Genomic DNA, 19,921 nt, shown 5'->3' with positions numbered 1-19,921 from the left:
GGGAAGGAAATGAAAAACTGAAAGACAGAGCTAACTCTATTCTGTCCCTTAACCAAGCCCACCTCCCTTTGTCTCCCCGATCTCATTCGCACTTACAAAGTTCCTTTATTCCTTTTCTGAAATCCTTACCAATTGAAATAATGAGATCTCTTCGAAGAACAAAGCCTACAAGTCTCTGTGACTCCCGGGAGACTACCACCGGGAAGCCGCTGTAAGTGGTTTCGCTGATGATGGTCTCCACATCCTCCACAGTCATACTGTCCTGAGTAAGGACAGTCAACAAGGGGTCGTTTCTCCGGGGCTTCATCACATCCATCGCCAGAGTCTTATGAGCGAATTCTTCTTTGGCTTCGAGAAAGGGATATCCATTGAGACGAATGTGGGCATCATAAATGCCCTCTCGCCCAAGAGCATCTGCTACCCACTTGCTTGTCATGGCTGCAGCCATCAGAGGCACAATATATTCCAGGCCACCAGTCAGTTCAAACATTATGACAACAAGAGAAACAGTCATCCTAGTCACCCCACCTGCAAAGAAAAGAGACACGGGAATAGAAGCGGAGGAGTCAGGAGAATTGCATGCCTGCTGTGGGGTCTCACTGGGAAACGCACTAGATCGCAGTCTCAGCGACAATTGCGCAGACTCCAGATTGCATTAAAGCGAGACTGTACAGGAGACATGGCTTAGATTTCTCAAAATAACAAATCAGAAACAGCATTCTAGTTGTTAAAAACTTATTTTCTTTCCAATATACGTACTCATTACAGAAAATTTTCAAGCTTTTTTCTGATAGAAAACATGTATTTTTATATATGTCAACTCATATTATAGTTAGTTCCTTATCATACTTTCCTCCCATTATTTGTTTGGAATATTTGGCATTACCAATTTAAAATTATATTAACCAAAAAAATTAAAGGTTTGGGGCAGCAAGATGGTCACTTGTTGCCAAGTCTGATGAACTAAGTTTGATCATCCAGAACTCCATTGGTGAAAAGAACGTGAATGTGGCAAGTTGTCCTCTGACCTTCACACACAAGCCGTGGCATAGGCTTCTCCTCTCCCACCACAAAAGAAATGTAAGAAAGAAGTTTTAAATGTAACACTGAAAGATGCTAAGCATAACAGAGGTTTTGCGGCCCAGGCCTGTAATTCTAGTTACTCAAATGGTGGCGGCAAGAGGATCACAAGTGCAGGAAGAACTTAGTGAGATTCGATCTTAAAATAAAAAGGGAAATGAAGTATTGCAGTATCTCTCAATGGTATCTATATACCACTGGAATATAGCCCAGAGCTTGCCTGGCCAGTAGCATACCTTGGGTTCAATCCCGAGCATCATTTATTTATGCGTACACAAATATGTTAAACATAACCGTATCATGTTTAAGGGCTGTAGAATGTAATATATGGATGGAGCACAATTTATTTCATCATTTCCTTAATACTCAAATTTAGGTTGGGCTGCCTTTCAGATGAGGTCTTATTATGTACATTAGGCAGGCCCAAAACTTGAGATTCTCCCTGCTTAGCCTCCCAAGGGCTGATTACAAGCATGTGTTACCACACCTGCCTAATTTTTGTTCCTATAAATAATACTGTGATGCACATTTTTATGCAGCTAGTTATGGCCAGATTTCTGATGACTTCCCCTATGTGAGAGATTAGAATTACCTTTCTTAAAATGTTTGGGAGATAGTAAACCAACAAGAAATGGATAATCATGAAAAAAAACCACTCTCCAGTTCACTGTTCATGTCACATCACTGGCAGGGTGACTTCTTTGAAGCCAAGGCAAATGTTACTTACCTAAACAGGCTGCAGCCCCAACCATAGCATAAAGGCCAGGTGTGATGCAATCGGCTCCCTGACTACACCAGCTATTGAAGATGCCCCAGTCATGGTGGTAATAAGCCAGTTGCTCCATTCCTACTCCTAAAAGACGGCCCGCTATTGCACCAACAGCCATGCTGGGGATAAAGAGACCAGAAGGGATCTGTGGAGAGAAAGAAGAGGCGTTTAGTGTGGATCGATGTGGTTCCTGGCGGATGGGAGGGCTAGAGGACTGACCCTCTGCGAAGCGAACAGGCCAACGACAGTTTAACTATGCACTATGCTACCAAGTGGCTGCAAAGATCTGTGTAACACTACAGGGACTAGAGGTTCTCTGGGACGTGCAGGCAAGGATGACTTCGAAGAAGCTTACCCTGATTCGGGGGTCCATCAGGCAAGAGCCTGAACTCTCCAGACCAACACAAAACTGGAGGCAGAAATTAGGCCTTTCCCAAAGAAAAAGGAAAATAGATGGAATTTCTTATGTATGCAGACATTTCCCCAATTCTGAATTTTTATAAGTAACAATCTACCCTTTGTTGATGACTGTGTTTTATGCTGGATGGCCTACATATAAGATTTTTTATAGATGCTCAATAATAACCCCAGAAATTAGACCTTATTATTCCCAAATGATAGACCCCCCCCCAAGGTTCAGAGAGGTAAAGTCATTTGCCCAAAGTCAAGAGTTAGTGAATATTAGTGCCAGGACTTAAATAAAGTGTTCAAATGACACTTAATATATTCTAACCCATCATTCAAATAAAAAAAGATGGCAGAAGAAGTTTCCATGTACCTTGTAACAACACAACAGAAAATTAAATAAAAATTTTAAAGGAGATACTGGCTATATCTGCATGCTTAACCAAAAAAGGGAATATTCATCTACCTTCCTGCTTTGTTTCTTGACTTCTAGGAACTATTAACATGAGAGAAAGGAAATGATAATAAACAGAATCAGAACAGCTTGTGGGCTCTTCAAAAGTATTTAACATTGAAATGCAAGGAAGTTGGTGCTTTGTGCATCTAAAGATTCCCTTCAAATACAACAATGAAACAACAATGTTGAAATGAATCCAAGAAGCACCCAGAAACTTTTCAGGGTCTCCACTATATCCCTGGCTCAAATGTCTTTCCGTGGAGAACCGAGGAACAATTGATAGGAGGGCGCTGAAGAGAAGAAAACCTAGGGTGGAGGGAACCGATGCTTTAACCAATTCTCTGGTTCTGTTTCTTCTAAAACTTGGAGATTGTAACAGATATTAAAGGTAAAGAGTGACACCCTTTTAAGTAAGAAACAATGATTGTACATATTTATTGAGTACAGCGTGGTATTTGGATATGTGTATACAATATGTAATGGTCAAATCAGGATAAATATCATATCTATCACTGAACATTTATTATGTCTTTGTCTTAGGAACATTCAGAATCCTCTTTTGAAATACACAATAAATTATTGGTATTGTCACTTTACTTTGATATCGAGAGCAGTAGACTTAATCCTCGGATAATTCTACTCTCTAAGTGTACGAAATCAATTTCTGTAGCTTCTTTATGTAACAATGTGCTTGTGTGTGTGTGTGTGTGTGTGTGTGTGTGTGTGTGTGTGTAACGTTTGTGTGGAGGCCAGAAGACAACTTTCAGGAGTTAGTTCTTGCCTTTTACATGTAGGCTCTAGAAAACGAATTCAAATCTACAGGCTTGGTGGCATGCACTTTATATTCAGAGCCATCTCACCGGTCTGTGCTATTTGTTTTTGATACTTGAAATATTTTAATCGTAACCTGTGAAGTGGATTCTACTTGTTACCAAGTGAGCAGGAATATTAACTGTAAAACCATCATTTAGCTGTGTGTTGGGCTGAACTCTATTGATGGAGGAGAGTTATCTGTCTATGTTACTTTCATTGGTTAATTAATAAAGAAAACTGCCTTGGCCCTTTAAGAGACAGAAAATTAGGTAGGCGGAGTAGACAGAACAGAATTGTGGGAACAAGGAAGCAGAGTTGGGGAGACGCTTCAGGCAGTCGCCATAGTGAGTCACCATGATTCTCCTCTCTGAGATGGATGCAGGTTAAGATCTCTCCTGGTAAGCCACATCTCGTGGTGCTATATAGATTACTAAATATGGGTTAAAGGAAGATGTGAGAATTAACCAATAAGAGGCTACAGATAATGGGCCAGGCAGTGTTTAAAAGAATACAGTTTCCGTGTAATTATTTTGGGCAAAGCTAGCCGGGTGGCGGGACACAGCCCGCCGCTTCCTTCTACACTCTATGAAATTGTTAAAGATGGTAGAACATTGGTAACCTCATGGAGTTCAGGCTAAAATGGTGCTTCTTTAATTAACTCTAACATGTACCCTATAAAGCATTAGTTCTCAACCTTCCTAATGCTGTGATCCTTTAATACATTTCCTCATGGTGTGGTGACCACTCCCCAAATCATAAAGTTATTTTTGTTGCTACTTCATAACTATAATTCTGCTACAGTTCTGAATTGTGATATAAATATCTAATATGGAACGCCCAAGGGTGATGAACCACAGGTTGAAAACCACTGCTGTAAGGACTGACAGCGCATTAGTCAGACATTGTACTAGTAAATGCTCTAGCATAAAAATCTCACTATCCTTTTTGTGGAGAAATGATTGTGCACAGAAAAAGAGACACTGTTTCTTTTAAAAACTCATTACCGAGGCTTGCATTTGACCACATACAGGTATCAGCATTTAGACACAGAGTTAGCATTCACTGTCCACCAAGTCATGAAAACACTGGGGAGCAAAAAGGTTTCTGGGGAAAGCTGTTGAGATTGTAGGTTACTTTGATTTTGCCTGCCAAAGGCCACATTCACACAGCACATTCACACAGAGGTCACCAAAGGGGTTCCTCACCTTCATGCCGAAGGTGAATATGGTAATGACTATTTTCAAGATGAGCGTCAAAGCCAGCTGCCACATGGCACTGTAGACTCCCGCTCCGGCAGGTCTGTCGGGCAGCTCACCGCCTTTGCTTGTGTTGAAATGGTTCTCATAATCACAGAGCTTGGAGGAGTCCAGAAGGCCACAGTCGTTGAACAGCTCAGAAATGAGCTCACTTGTGCTCATCCGGGTATATTCGTTGGGGAAAGCCAAGATGGCAGTGATGGCTGTCACAATGAGTACCTCGACGACAGGATACTTGCCCAATTGTGTGGTTTTACGCTTCCGACACCAGGCAATGTTTGTGCGGATAAATAGAGCTCCCCAAAGGCCGCCAAATATGCCTAGCACAATGAATGGCACAAGCTCAAAAAGATGCCATGGGGTGTGAAACTCCACATAAAATAGAACTAAGCGGCTGTTTCCAAATGGATTGATGGACCGGAGCGTAAATGCTGCCACCAGGGCAGCAAAGAAGGAACGCCATAGTGTTTTGAGGGGGAAATAGTAGCTGACCTACAAGACAGAAGGTGAGAAACAAACTTAGTCAGGACGCAAAAGCTGTTTCCAATCAAATGCTGGGGCTTCTGACATTGCACTCAAGGATAAAACCTTTCCAGAAATTTCTGGCTACATGCTAAAGGACCAAGTTGGGCAGACACTCAGGAACTGCAACATACATAGATACTGGCCATGATTTCTAATACAAAGGCACACACATGCTTTACAGACAGAAGTCATTACCTCTTCCAGGCTGAATAATACTCCACCAATGGGTGCCCCAAAGGCTACAGATACACCAGCAGCCGCTGCAGCCGATAAGACCTACAATCCAAAATGCAAAAATCAGCAATAAAATAATATGGCTTTCTTACATTCAATCACATTTTTAAAGTCATGTTCATAGTCACCAAGCATTTAAAATACTAATAATAACCTTACATGGCTGACTACTTTCACACAAGCAACACTAAATAGATTCTGTGGGTTATAATTGTGTGTGTGTGTGTGTGTGTGTGTGTGTGTGTGTTTGTAACAACAATAATCGAAGAAAAAGGATACAGTTGATTTGAGAAGGAATGAGTGGATCATATAGGAGAAGTTGGAGGGAGAAATGGAAAGGGGAGAAGTGGTGTAATTATATTTTAATTAAAAATCTTAAAGATAAATTTTACATGTTCTATATCATAAAAAGTGTGGTACAATTTCTATTTACTTGGAGAGCAAACACTGTATGCTAGATGTTAAATACATACATGGTTCATATGCTTGAACAAAAAAGAGACTTACTTTGTGATTGAGACATCTGTTTAATTCTAAATTGGGCCCCGACTGGCAGCCTTCCTGGTGTAACAACTGAACTTGAGTTTGGAAACCCGGACACAGTTCTTTGCAGTGAGGTGTTTCACCTACATACAGTTTTGTTTTTTTTTTTATTTTTTGAAATTATCGTTATAATCATTTCCTCCTTCTATTTCCTTTCTCCAAACCTACTCTTCTTTGCTCTTCTTCAAAATTACGGTTTTTTTCACTGATTCTTATTACATGTATATATGTATATACATATCTATTCCTAAGAATGACCCGTCAGTCTATATAATGTTACTTGCATGTATATCTGTGTTTTCAGAGCTGCCTATTTGGCATTGTGTGATCAGTTGCTATGCTCTTCCCTGGGGAAGAATATTTCTCCCACTCTCGGCATTCCTGGTTTGCATGCAGTTCTTTGTGTAGGGTTGAGGTCTCGTGGGCTTTCCCCTTAGCACATGTTAGGAAACATTTTAATGAGATATTATGGAAGGCTCTACTGACATAAAAATGAAGTTACAGTTTAGAACTGCCTGTACCTTGTAGCTTATTTCAGACTCAATGGTCTATAGCAATACAGATAGAGAAACAACTAGATTTTTTGTTTGTTTGTTTGTTTTGAGACAGGGTTTTTCTGTGTAGCAGCCCTGCCTGTCCTGGAACTAGCTGTTATAGACCAGGCTGGCCTCGAACTCACGGAGATTCGCCTGCCTCTGCCTCCTGAGTGCTGGGATTAAAGGCGTGAGCTACCACTGCCTGGTGACAACTAGATTTTTCAAGGCCAGAAGACAGGTGGTAAGGAAAGGCAAGAGAATAAAGCACCACAAGGAAAGAGGGGAGAGTGAACAAGATGTGTTAGAAAGGATTGTCTTGTATGTGGCAGTGGAGGCATGGAAAATGTGCAGAGCACACACTAGTGGCAAACAGACTAGAATTCATAGAAACTCACCATTTCCCTTGTATACTAGTAGCTGCGGAAAGAGATGGTTTAGAGGCGTATAGTAAAATAAAATTGAGAGCTTAGTTTAGGATGAAGGGGAAAGGGGAAACTTGGGTTTCATATTGGAGAAGGGAATCTCTGCACCTCCATCCAACTCAGCTCTGTTCATTTCCCCTTCATCCTAAACATACCCAGTGGAATCCCCTTTTATGGGCTGGATTTTGGCTTCCCTGTCCTTCTCAAGTGGCTCAGTGGTTAAGAGCACTTCCAAAGGTCCTGAGTTCAATTCCCAGCAACCACATGGTGGCTCACAACTGTCTGTAATGAGATCTGGTGCCCTCTTCTGGCCTGCAGGGACATATGCAGGCAGACCACTGTATACTTAATAAAAATAAATAAATCTTAAAAAAAATTCTTCCTCCTCAGTGGATGGGGTGTAGAAGGGAGGTAGGGAGAGGGAACAGGAGAAGATGTGGGAGGGGAAACTAGTCAGTATGTAAAATAAATGAAAAAATTTAATTAAAAAGTTTTAAAATTTTAAGTTAAAAAATTAAAAAGAAAAAAAATTCTTCCTCAAAATAGTATACATTAACAATGGGATGAATTTAGCACAAGCACAGTGTGGCAGTTTGAAAGAAAATGGCCCCTAAAGGGAATGGCACTATTAGGAGGTGTGGCTTTGTTAGAGTGGGTGGGGCTTTGTTGGAAGAAGTGTGCCACGGTGGGGGTGGACTTGGAGGTCTCCTTTGTTCAAGCTTCACTCAGTGGGACACTTTACTTCCTGATGCCTGCAAGATGTAGAACTCTCAGCTACCTCTCCAGAACCACGTCTGCCTACGTGTTGTCCCACCATGAAGATAATGGACTAAACCTCTGAACTGTAAATGAGCCACTCCAATTAAGTGTCATCATCAGAGTTTCCGTGGTCACGGTGTCGCTTCACAGCAATAGAAAACCTGCCTAAAACATACAGTGACGCTATAGTGCAAATACTGTAGATGGGTTGAAGCAAGAGGCAGGCAGAGAGGCACAGCACCGGGAGGAACTAGTTCAAATGTGGCATTAATAGCAAGAAAAGATGAACAATCTGTCATTTGAAATGCACTGTTTATATTTATTCTTCCACAGCAAGGCCCGCAAAGTCTATTATTTTCCCTAACTTCTTTTTAAGAAGTAGCACATAAAAATATAATACAAATTCAAGTCCCCACTTCTCCTTTCCTACTGCCTTATTCTCCCACCAAACATGAGAGCATGCTTTTTACAGTTTAGGATAAAAGTATTTCCATATATTTTTGAGTTTTGTGTGTTCAACTTCATATATGCAGGCATGCAAGTGTGAGTGTAGATGCTTGTGTGTGAGGCCAGAAGTCAACCTCAAGTATTGTTCCTCAGGCACTGTCCACTTTGCTTTTGAGATAGTGTCTCTCATTAGCCTGGTCCCAGCCAAGCAGACAAGGCTGGCCGGTCAATGAGACCCAAAGATCTGCCTGTCTCTCCCCAGCACTTGGATTATAAGAATGCACCACTTTTAAAAAATGGGTTCTTGGGGATCAAATATTCGCAAGGTACTTTACTGACTGAGCCACCGCATCAGCCCTAGATACATTCTTCATAAGTGTATTGACATACATTTTAAAAAATAACTCATTTTTAACTCATTTAAATAACTCATTTGTAGTCGCAAACTAGCTGTAGTGTTCTGTTGCCAGCAGTTCATGTCAAGGTATTTAGGGCCATCTCATTCTTTTAAATGGTTGCACAGTTTTCTATGGTATGAGCAGAATATATTTTTAAAACTCAAGCCCTATTTGATGGATATTTTGCTAACTTCAGACTTTTACAAGGTTCGTAAGTTTATGTTGGCTATCTGTAGACACCTGTGCATATACACATGCTAGGATGGCCAAAAGACAGACTCCTAGAACTGAACTTGCTGAATCCACAAGGGTGAAACCCCCAAGTTCTCCCCACTAAGACTGCAGTATTTCTGCTCACAAGTAAAAATAAGCTTTCAAGCTTACGTGTCATTACCTCTCTGCGCTTGGCTTCATTCTTCCTGTATTTGTTGAAACAGTGGCACAGGATGTTCCCACAGCAGCAAGCCACGTGCACTAGGGGGCCCTCTTTGCCCAGGCTCAAGCCAGATGACACTGCCAGCACCAACGTGATAGTTTTGATGACAAGGGTCCACTTACCCAAATAGCCCCTAATAATGAAACCGCTCAGGATAGTTTTTATCTGTAGGCCAAACACAGAAAGACTGAATACAGACTAAGTGATTACAAACAGCTAAAAAATATACCCCTTTACAAGAACTATATAATCCCTCAACCAGTCTCTCTCTCCCTCCCTCCCCCCTCTCTCTCTCACACACACATGCACACATACACACCACATACACACACTTGTACCAAGAGTCTCTCTCCCTCTCTCTCTCCCTCTCCCTCTCTCTCTCTCTCTCTCTCTCTCTCACACACACACACACACACACAAACACACATACACACAAACACACACACACACACACCCCACATACACACACTTGTCCCAAGAGGAATCTCAGTATAGGAGACACTTAGGAAAGCCAGAAGCATTCTGGAAACTGCCATGGACTTTAGGGGAGTGAAGGCTGTGTAGCAGTTGGGAGTCTACTGTAAGGATGAGAGTGTGTGACTGGAGAAGCAGGAGCCCTGAGGGACTAGCTATTCCCTCTGGTTATAAAATGTTCTGAGAATAAGACCAATGTTCAAGAAAGAGTCTGAAAGAGTAGGTACAGCCTGGAGTGTTTGCCAAAGAACACCGTGACTTAACAGTCACAGTAACAGTCCTAAGTAATCTTAGGAGCAAGGGCATCTTAATAACCTAAAATTGTAGTTGTCCGACTAAAACAATTTAAGCCCCAAATACGTAGGAAAGAGGTTTGAGCTACCATCTCCCCGCTTGTAGCCCAAATCCTGTGACCAATGCTGAAAAGAGACTTAAAGGAAAACCTAGATGGAGCTTAGATTCTCCCTGGCTCTGACCCCAATTGATAGCCACCAAGATATAGTATATGCAGGAAGACCCAGAAAATTTTGGCAAAAAATGGTTCATACTATACTTACCTCAGGGATTCCAGAGCCACAGGCATAAGGTGCAAACGCTTTGACAAGAGATACAGCAAGGAAAGCAAACAGGAGAGCCCAGAGGACGTACATGAAATAATTGACTATGTAGGCAAAGGCTCCCTGGAACACAACAAAAAGACAGATGATATTTTAGTGGAGACAGCTGGGTGCGGAAGGCAGCTCTGTTCAGCGACATTTTGCCAGGAGAGTAGGCTGGGAAGAAAAAGAACAACAGTAAACTGTGTGAATGTCTCTTCTCAGGCCATTCATGAGAGAAAGCACAACACCATTAGGCACTGTTGGTGCTAAAATCACATGTCTTGCTGCAATCAGAGGAAATTTGCAAAGGATTCTAAGAGTCTAGATGCCAGAAAGGAAAATGGAGAACCTTCGAACATGATTTGCTTTTGTCTTTGAGACAACATCTCACTATGTAGCTATGGCTGGCCTAGAACTTGCTATGTAGGCCAGGCTAGCTTCAAGCTCACTGAGATCCAACTGCCTCTCTAGCCAGAGGCATAGGCCAGGGAGCCAAATTCTTGGCAAGAAAAGGCTCATTTAGCTTTTGGTGCACGGTCTTGATATACAGCCCTATCTGACCTCTAACCTGCAGCAATCCTCATGCCTCTGCCTCCCAAGTACTGGGACTGCACGCGAAAAGCATACATGGTTACAGTTTACCTGTTATTAGTGTTTTGTCAGTTTTGCAATCAAATCCATATGATCCTATGTCAAGTTTTTAACAAGAGTTACAATAGCCTTCGCAGTTTCTGGGCTGGGTGAACACTGACTAAGTATCTGGAGCGATGACAAGTTTGAACATTACCCTTACCTATCTTGGTGGTAAATTCTCAGACTATAGCAACTAAAATTCCTAAGCATTGTTTCATTTCTTTAGAATTGTTTACTGTGTATGTTTAGAGCAAGTAGCATGATATTGGAGGGGGGTGGTCATTTTGTTTCCATTTTTAACTTTGGAGATTTAACTCTAGGTCTCACACATGCTAAAACACATGCTCTATCACTGAGTTATACTCCCAGTCTTGATGCTTGTTGATTTATGTGAGTTGTTATTGTTGCCTTGAGATATTTTATATAGCCCATGTTAGTCCTGAACTCATTAGGTAACAGAGGGTCCCTAATGAACTGTTAATTCTTTGGCCTCCACTCCCCAAGAGCTAGAATTCTAGGTATAAAGATACCAAGTCCAGCTCTAGACTTCATCTTTTATTTTATTTTTAAGATTTGTGTGTGTGTGTGTGTGTGTGTGCATGCGTGTATATCATATTAGTGCAAGCACCAATGAGGCCAGAAGGTGCGTTCGATCCCCTGCTGGAGCTGCCAACAGAAAGGAAGCGTGAGGAGTGAGAAAAGGAAGAGAGGGGGTGCCGGCCACACAGCCACACAGCCAGCCAGAGTTAGAAGGGAAGAAACACATGAAAAATAAGAAAGGTAAAGAGCCCAGAGGAAAAATGTAATTAAAGAGAAACGGGATAATTTAAGTTAGAAAAGCTGGCTAGAAATAAGCTTATTCAGTCCCAGTCCAGCTGGCTTTGGTGAGCTCCCATTAGAACAGGCACACTGTCTCAGTGAGTGGACCAACACCTAGTGGTCCTGACTTCCTTGCTCATATTCTCCCTCCTTCTGCTCTTCAACTGGACCTTGGGAGCTTGGTCTAGTCCTCCGATGTGGGTCCCTGTCTCTGTCTCCATCAATCTGGACCCTCTGAATGTGGCTGACAATCGTGGCTGACTCAGAAGGCAATAATGGCACTGGGATTTGTCTGTACTGCACGTACTGGCTTTTTGGGATCCTAGTCTATTTGGATTCACACCTTCCTAGACCTTGATGGAGGGGGGAGGGCCTTGGACTTCCCACAGGGCAGGGTACCCTGCCCTCTCTTAGGACTGGAGGGGGAGGGGGAGATGAGTGGGGAAAAGGGAGGGAAATGGGAGGAGCGGAGGAAGTGGAAATTTTGAATGGTATTATTTATAAAGCAAAAAAAATAAAAATAAATAAATAAGCCAAGCTAAGGCCAGGCATTCATATGTAAGAATAAGTCTCCGTGTATTTGTTTGAGCTGGCTGGCAGACTCCAAAGACCCCAAAACAAAAAACCTACATTTTGCTACATTTTTGGCACTCAACTTGAGGGTTCAAACCCAAGACGCTAAGATTAAGAGTCTCATGCTCTACCAACTGAGGTAGCCAGGCCAAGATTTCTCCTCCTATTTATTCTCTCTGCCTGGTAGCCCCACCTATTCCTCTCTCCTGCCTAGCTCTTGGCCGGTCAGCCCTTTATTAGACCAATCAAGTGTTTCCAACAGTCAAAATAACACAGCTTCACAGAGTTAAACAAATGCACCCTAAAAGAATGCAACACATCTTTGCATGGTTAAACAAATATTCCACAATATAAAAGAATGTAATACATCTTAAACTAATAGTCCACAACAATTAACATTAAAGGGCTGGAAGTAGTGATTCTTGACCAAAAAGGAATACTGCACAGCAGGGGCTATGCTTCAGATGGCACAGATAAAAAGCTCGATAGACTTCTGACTCTGCAAACCATAAAACACGGGGAGAACTTAACGGCCTACAAGGAGAATCAGGACTCTGTAGTTTTTTGTTTTTTTTGTTTTTTTTTTTTAGTTGCGAATATGATACAATTTTTTCCTTAGATCCTCAGAGAACAACTATCTCTTTGTCCTTTAAGAGAAGTTTGTGAGCAAGTGGACTCCAGAGGTAGGAAACAAAGAGGGAAAGGCAGTGAAAGGGAAAGCAACAGGCGCTGGCCAGAGCAGAGAGCAGGAAGCCAAACTGTTGGCAAGAGAAGGCTTCTGAAAGCTTCACAGACTATTTCCCCCAGGCTATGATTTCATTCATAAAAAGAGCCAGAGAAATCTGTTGTGTGAGCAAATCTCAGGCTCTGCTTTACAAGGAACTGCTGGAACAGAGCACAAGAAAGGGCTAGTTCTCCAGGGGAGCACGCAGAGTCATCCTACAGCATCAGAAAACTACAGATCTCTCTCCTTCCCTCTCCTGCCTGCTTTTGCCTATCATTTTGTATACAGCTAGAGAAATAAGATGGGTTGGTGATGTTAGTCATGGGTAGAGTTCACATAGTATATTCAAGGCCCTAGGCTCAGGCTTCAGCACCACAAAAGCAAAAACACACCAATCAAAATAGGGAAATAAATCTATGCATTTTAGATATATCGATTTCTTGTACTATTGTTATTCAAAGTGTTAACCATGGGCAGGGGTGGGATGAAGAACACAACATGATTATGTAACTGCCTTAAAAGTTAAGTGGCTGGCAAGATTGCTCAGTGGTTAAAGGTGCCTACTGCCAAGGCTGAACACCTGAGTTCAAATTCCAGAACACATGTCATAAAAAAAAAAGAAGAACCAACTCCTGCAATTTCTCCTCTGACCTCCAAATAAGTGCCATGGCACACATATTCCCACATATATACACATATACATATGCACATATACACAGTAAGTATATACATTGGTTTTTTAAAATGCTTCCTAGAACTGGAGAGATGGCCCAGTGGTTAGGTACTCATGCAGAGTGCCTGGGTTCAACTCCCAGTCCTCTTAATAATCTGTGACTACAAGTTCAAGGGATCCAATGCCTTCTTCCGGTCTCTGTAGGCACCAGGCACACACCTGTCACACATACACACATGCAGACAAAACAGTCACACACACAAAATACAAAAAGAATTAAGATCTTTAAAAAAATGACAAATTCTTCCAAAGCAAGGGAAGCAGACATTCATAATTGCTCCATACATAGAGATTATACTCTGCATAGATAGATAATCTTCAACCACTTCAAAGAGCTGTAGAAAATGGCATTTAAATAACTCAGAATTTGGTTGAAGTGAGACACAATTGCTCCTGGCAGCACCGATCTATTCACAAGAGAATGTTGAGCACCAAAGACACTCCACTTGGAGTTTGTTTTCTTCTTGGCAAAACCAGCCTTTGGGCAAGGAACTGCCCATACCTCAACCACTGACAAAATACACAGTATTAAGAAATGGATAAGCAGGACTGTCAAATCTTGCCAAGACAGGGTAAGACGGTTTTGAAAATTTTCTTGCCTTTGAAAATAGTCTGTCATGGCCGGGCGGTGGTGGCGCACGCCTTTAATCCCAGCACTCGGGAGGCAGAGGCAGGCGGATCTCTGTGAGTTCGAGGCCAGCCTGGTCTACAAGAGCTAGTTCCAGGACAGGCTCCAAAGCTACAGAGAAACTCTGTCTCGAAAAACCAAAAGAAAAAAGAGGAAGGAAGGAAGGAAGGAAGGAAGGAAGGAAGGAAGGAAGGAAGGAAGGAAGGAAGGAAGGAAGGAAGGAAGGAAGGAAGGGAAAGAAAATAGTCTGTCAGTCATTCTAGGCCTTAGCCAAAGGTGGTTGCCTCAATGTTGCAAATGAGACTCTGAGTGATTGTCCAGGGAGCCAGTCTCTCTGTCATTTGTTGCAGTTTGGAAGCTGCTTGATTGCACTTCCTACTACTCAAGTACCATTATTTCCCTTCTCAGATCTTGGATGGGGTTGAAGATTAGACAAGTGTAGTTACTTTCCTCTCATGACTTGGCCAAGTTATTTATTATACAAGACTTAAGCTAGTTAGAATAGGATATTTGTTCTTATTGTATATAATTTTGTATTAGGTTTAGAACTCTCTTATTTAAACAAAAAGGGGAAGTGCTGCAGGAAGGTTTACCCACCTACTGGGGCGTGGCTTCATAGACTATTTACCCAGATGCCAAAGCGTGTCCAGCCCCTTCTCTCCTCCCTCCTGGTTCCCGTTTTTGCTGGTTCGGATTGTTTGAATCTTACCTCCATCCACCATTCAAGCAGAGAATTCTGATTTGTAAGTTTTCCCCAATCTCTCAGTTCTGAGCCAGTGTGAGATTTCTTTTAAGCGCCCGATATCTCTGCCTTCACATAATCTCTCTCTCTCTCTCTCTCTCTCTCTCTCTCTCTCTCTCTCTCTCTCTCTCTCTCTCTCTCTCTCTCTCCCCCCCCCCCGCCTCTCTCCCTCCTTCCCCTCCCCCCTCTCACTAAGTTGTACGGCTTTATAAACCTTGTTTAAACCCAGTCTTTCTAATACATAAATAGAAATATTACGGTAGAAGACAGAAGCACTTAGGAATGGAGGTAAAACAGAAATGTGTTTCTTCCTGAAAAAAAATAATAAAATAAAATACAGAGAAGGGTATGACAACTCAAACCTCTAACCAGGATTTGGGAGATCAAATAGGATTCCCAGGAGTTCTAGACTAGGCAAAAGAGTGAAACTTTATTTCAAGCAAATAAAAATCCTCACAGCTAACTAGGAAGCTGAGGCAGGAAAATTACAAATTTGAGGCCCAGCAAGGCAACTCATCAAAATCCTATCTCAAAATAATTTTAATTGAGTTAACTGTTTGTGTATATACTTATTGCTTTCTTGAGATAAGGTCTTATTATGTACCCTAACTGGCCTGGCACTCAATGTATAAGACTAAGCTGGCCTGGAGCTTGCAGTGACCTCTTGCCACTAACTCCCAAACACTAGGATTATAGGCATGAGCTACCATACCATACCCAGTTCAAAATACCTGTAATGGTTTTTAAGGCTCAGCCAGTAAAGGCACCTACCAACAACCAACAAGACTACAACATAGGTTATATCCCTGGGATCTATATGGTAGAAGGAAAGAACTGACTCCCCAAAGCTGTCCTCTGAACTCCACACATGTGCTCAGGCATGGATGGACACACATGTGCATACACACACACACACACACAGACACATGCATGCACACACTAAATAAATGTAATCTTAATTTTTCAAAAAATTTTTGAGACAGGGTCTCATATGGCACAGGCAACTCAAAAATGTAGCCAAGAATGACTCCGAACTCCTGATCTGCCTGCCTGTACTTTCCAAGTACTGGGGGTTACAAGTATGTGCCACCATGCCTGGCTTTTACAATAAAAATATTTAAAATACAGGTGATGTAACTCAGTTGTACAGTACTTGTTTAGTATATGCAAGACCGAGAGTTTAATCTTAGGAAAAGAAGAAAAATTTACACTCCATTTTAAAATCATTGTTTATGGAGGTAGAAAGATGGTTCGGTGGTTAAGAGCACTTTATGCTCTTGCAGAGGACCAAGGTTTGATTCCCAGGACCTACATCCTGGCTCACAACCATCTGTAACTCCAGTTCCAAGAATCTAAAGCACTCTTGTGACCTAAGCGAGCACTGGCACAAATGTGGTGCACATACACCCATGCAGGCAAAACACTCATACACCTAAAATAAATAAATCTAAAAAGAATTCAAAAATTATTGTTTACACTTAAAAAATATTCCAAATCCTCAAGAAAATAATCAGTATTCTAGGAAGGTCTGTACCTTTCCCCCGGTAATTTAACTCTACTACAGTGTGGAAAACACGCATGTCTTACTAGGGCTTCTATTGCTGTGACGAAACACCAGGACCAAAATGCAAATTTGGGAGAAAAGGGTTTATTTGGCTGACACCTCCACGGTACTGTTCATCACTGAAGGAAGTCAGGACAGGAAGTCAAACAGGACAGGAAGCTGGAGGCAGGAGCTGATGTAGAGAACCTGGAGGGGAACTGCTTACTGCTCTGCTCCTCACGGTTTGCTCAGCCTGCTTCCTTATACCGCCCAGGACCACCAGCCCAGGGATGATACCGCCCATCATGGGCTGGGCCATCACACCCCAATCACTACTTAAGAAAATGCCCTATAGCTGGATCTTAGGGAGGCATTTTCTTAATTGAGGCTTCCGCCTCTCTGATGACTCCGGCTTGTATTAATTTGACATAAAACTAGCCAGTAAAATACACATAAAACCTTGCTCCTCAAGCCAATGTATATAGTTACATATGGATGTAAAAATTTCTTATTTCTGACTTTATTAATTTATTATCCCTTTTCAATTGACTTGAATGTGTCTATGAGTGTGTGCGTGCCACCTCAAATTTTTCATGAAAAAAGTGAATAATAAAATTTTTGATTAGCTTACCATGGTTATACATGTTTATAAGGTATATTATGATAGTTTGATACATGTATATATACTATATAGTGATCAAATTAGGATAATGAGCTGTTTTACTTACTTAAAATATTTCATATATTTTTATGTTTGAAGTCTTCTTACTCCCTCTACTCTATTACTTGGTAAAATATATAAGGGATGTGGTTCACTATTAGAGCACTTACCTAGCACACACAGGCCCAATATGTAGCACCTCAATTAATCATTAGTTGTTGTAAAGTACAGTTACAGTAAAGCTAATGTTTGAACTGCAGAATTTCTTCCTCCTCTCTATTTGCTGTTCATTACACAACTTCTCTCTGACCCTTCCCTTCTCAGCTTCTAGAGACCTTTACTCTACTCCCATGAAATCTGATGAAAGATAAATTTGAAGAGTATAGGCATATATTCTGGTCTTATTTCTACTTCACCAAAAGAATGGACAGCTAGGGAGGGAGTTCAAGGGGTACCGGTTTCTACTGGTGAGCCTGGTAGCTAAAACGCATCTGTTTTGTGTGCTTTTTCAGGGGGAGAGATCTAATATATAACAAAGTGCTGAAAGACAGGAAAGGAGCTAAGACACAAAATTATTATGTGTTGAGAAATATTTGCTTAGACAATAATGAAAATACCAATACAATTGAAAGAGAGACAATTTGATTCCCAGATCTGTTATTTTGACATGAAACACATCATACCTTTGATTGTTCTAATCCAGTGCTCAGGGACAAACTGCTTTGTTTTTCTATATGATAAACATATTTTAAGTCATTTCATAATCTTGTTAGAAATTACATCTTACCTGTTGTTTGTCTCTGAAATTTCCAACGAAAGATAAGACTTCTTTAAAACAAACCAAACTTTTAAATATAAGCAGAAAATGCTTCCAACATGTCAGGAGAGACAGAAATAAGGCTGCACTTAAACCACAAAAGAAGACAGCTTGTTCCGTTTCTTTTCCGTGAAGAATATAGGGAAAGATTTCATAATTTCCAGGAGTACAGTACAAAAAAATGAAATAAATATAAGGATGAAATTCAGTAGTACAGAAATAAGTATTACACATTACCTGCTCTGTACTGATGATAAGCTGGGACCAGCTATTCCATTCTGGGCACTTGTCTCTCTCCTCAAAGGTGACATGGTCAGATTTCCAGCAACAGTGTTCGTGGTTAAACCAGAATCCCTTAGTGCATATCCCTTCTTTTAAGTCTGTCATCCAGTGAGCAGAGATATCTATTAGGCCTGCTAACGAACCTGATTTAGTGGGGGAAGAAAGGGAAAGCCAAATTTAATCTCACTTATGAAATTCTATCTTTGGTAATTTAGAACAAATTTTATCAGCCAAAGTGACAGGAAAGGAATTGAAATGACAGGTAAATATATACTTCCCTATCCCTATTCTATCTGGAACTTCTTTCTGATTGTTGATGTGCTTAATATTTCACTTACTATCTCTACATTTGATGTGGGATATTCTTTTGCATAGGTGTTGTTTTTATTGGTTAATGAATAAAGCTGTTTCAGCCAATGGCTTAGCAGAGTAAATCCAGGTGGAAAATCCGAACAGAGATCTATAGAGAGAGTAGGCAGAGTCAAGGAGACGCTATGTAGCTGCTGAAGGAGAAAGACACCTGCCAGGCCTTTACCAGTAAGCCACAGCATTGTGGTGATACACAGATTAATAGAAATGGGTTAATTTAGGATATATGAGCTAGCTAGCAATATGCCTAAGTGATTGGCCAAGCAGCGTTGTAATTAATACAGCTTTGTGTGATTATTTGGGTCTGGGCAGTAGGAAAACAAATGAGCAGTCTCTGTTTACATACATTAACACCAGTGTTGGGCTGAAGAGATGCTTAAGAGTACATACTACTCTTGCAGAGGATCTGAGTTCAATTCCCAGAACCCACATTGGATAGCTCACAACAGTTTTTAACTCCGGTTCTACAAATGCTTCTGGCCTCCAAGGGCACCTGCATTCTCATACACAGATACAAACACATACACAGGATTAAAATAATAAAAATAAATAGCAGAATCTGGGAAATATGTACACTGGGAAGAGCTAGGGAAAAAGCAAAACACTTGGGGAGGACAGAAGAATTTGGTTTCGAAACTCGCTTGACACAATGAAGGAACTGCTTTGGTGTGCTTAAGGAATGCCACTCTATAAAGGGAGTAATTTGCTTAACATTATGTATCTTGCCAGGCATGGAGCCACAGGTTTTTAGTCCCAGCACTCTGATAGTTCAAGGCCAGCCTTGTCTACTTAGCAGGCCAGCTAGAAATAAATAGTGAGACTCCATCTCAAACCAAAAACAACAGCTAAAACAAAAAGATTATGTTGCTCCCCCTATATACATCAGCTTGAGTGAACACAAATTGCACACACTAAAGAACCTTCCATGATATTTATGTGTAAAGGCTCTGGAGCACAGCTGATGAAGGGTTTTGCAGCACAGACAGGAAGAACTTGTACAGCGGAAGGAAGATACTGTCCGCTAAGGACATTAAGTTTATCACAGCACAGAGTATTGCGTGCAAAGAGGGTTGGATGAAACTCGAGAAACTTTGGGTGCCTACTGAACCTAGGGTATGAACACACTCCAATGGTCTCAGTTAAGAGGAATGACTATATAGAGACCATCCATGAAAGGAAATAATGAGAAAATAAAGTAAGTACTATGACTGGTAAACTGAGAAGAGCTCAGGCAGTTAAAGTAC

General features: G+C 41.3%; 1 protein-coding gene across 4 annotated transcripts in view; it reads right to left on the bottom strand.

The window, feature by feature from the left end:
- Clcn5 (chloride voltage-gated channel 5) overlaps positions 1 to 19,921 on the bottom strand; it is a 165,239-nt gene that overhangs the window by 8,579 nt on the left and 136,739 nt on the right. For all 4 annotated transcript variants that reach the window (XM_038316606.1, XM_038316605.1, XM_038316607.1 and 1 more), the window contains 7 exons: positions 18,264 to 18,451; positions 10,112 to 10,234; positions 9,039 to 9,245; positions 5,501 to 5,581; positions 4,730 to 5,272; positions 1,808 to 1,994; positions 130 to 528 (listed from right to left, as the gene is read on the bottom strand). In XM_038316606.1, coding sequence (XP_038172534.1) covers positions 130 to 528; positions 1,808 to 1,994; positions 4,730 to 5,272; positions 5,501 to 5,581; positions 9,039 to 9,245; positions 10,112 to 10,234; positions 18,264 to 18,451 — 1,728 coding nt within the window. The remainder of the gene's footprint in view (positions 1 to 129; positions 529 to 1,807; positions 1,995 to 4,729; positions 5,273 to 5,500; positions 5,582 to 9,038; positions 9,246 to 10,111; positions 10,235 to 18,263; positions 18,452 to 19,921) is intronic.

This window comes from Arvicola amphibius, chromosome X (genome assembly GCF_903992535.2).
Source record: "Arvicola amphibius chromosome X, mArvAmp1.2, whole genome shotgun sequence".
Classification (NCBI taxonomy): Eukaryota; Metazoa; Chordata; class Mammalia; order Rodentia; family Cricetidae; genus Arvicola; species Arvicola amphibius.
The sequence above is the reverse complement of the archived record's forward strand: the minus strand, read 5'-3'. Positions and strand labels throughout refer to the sequence as shown.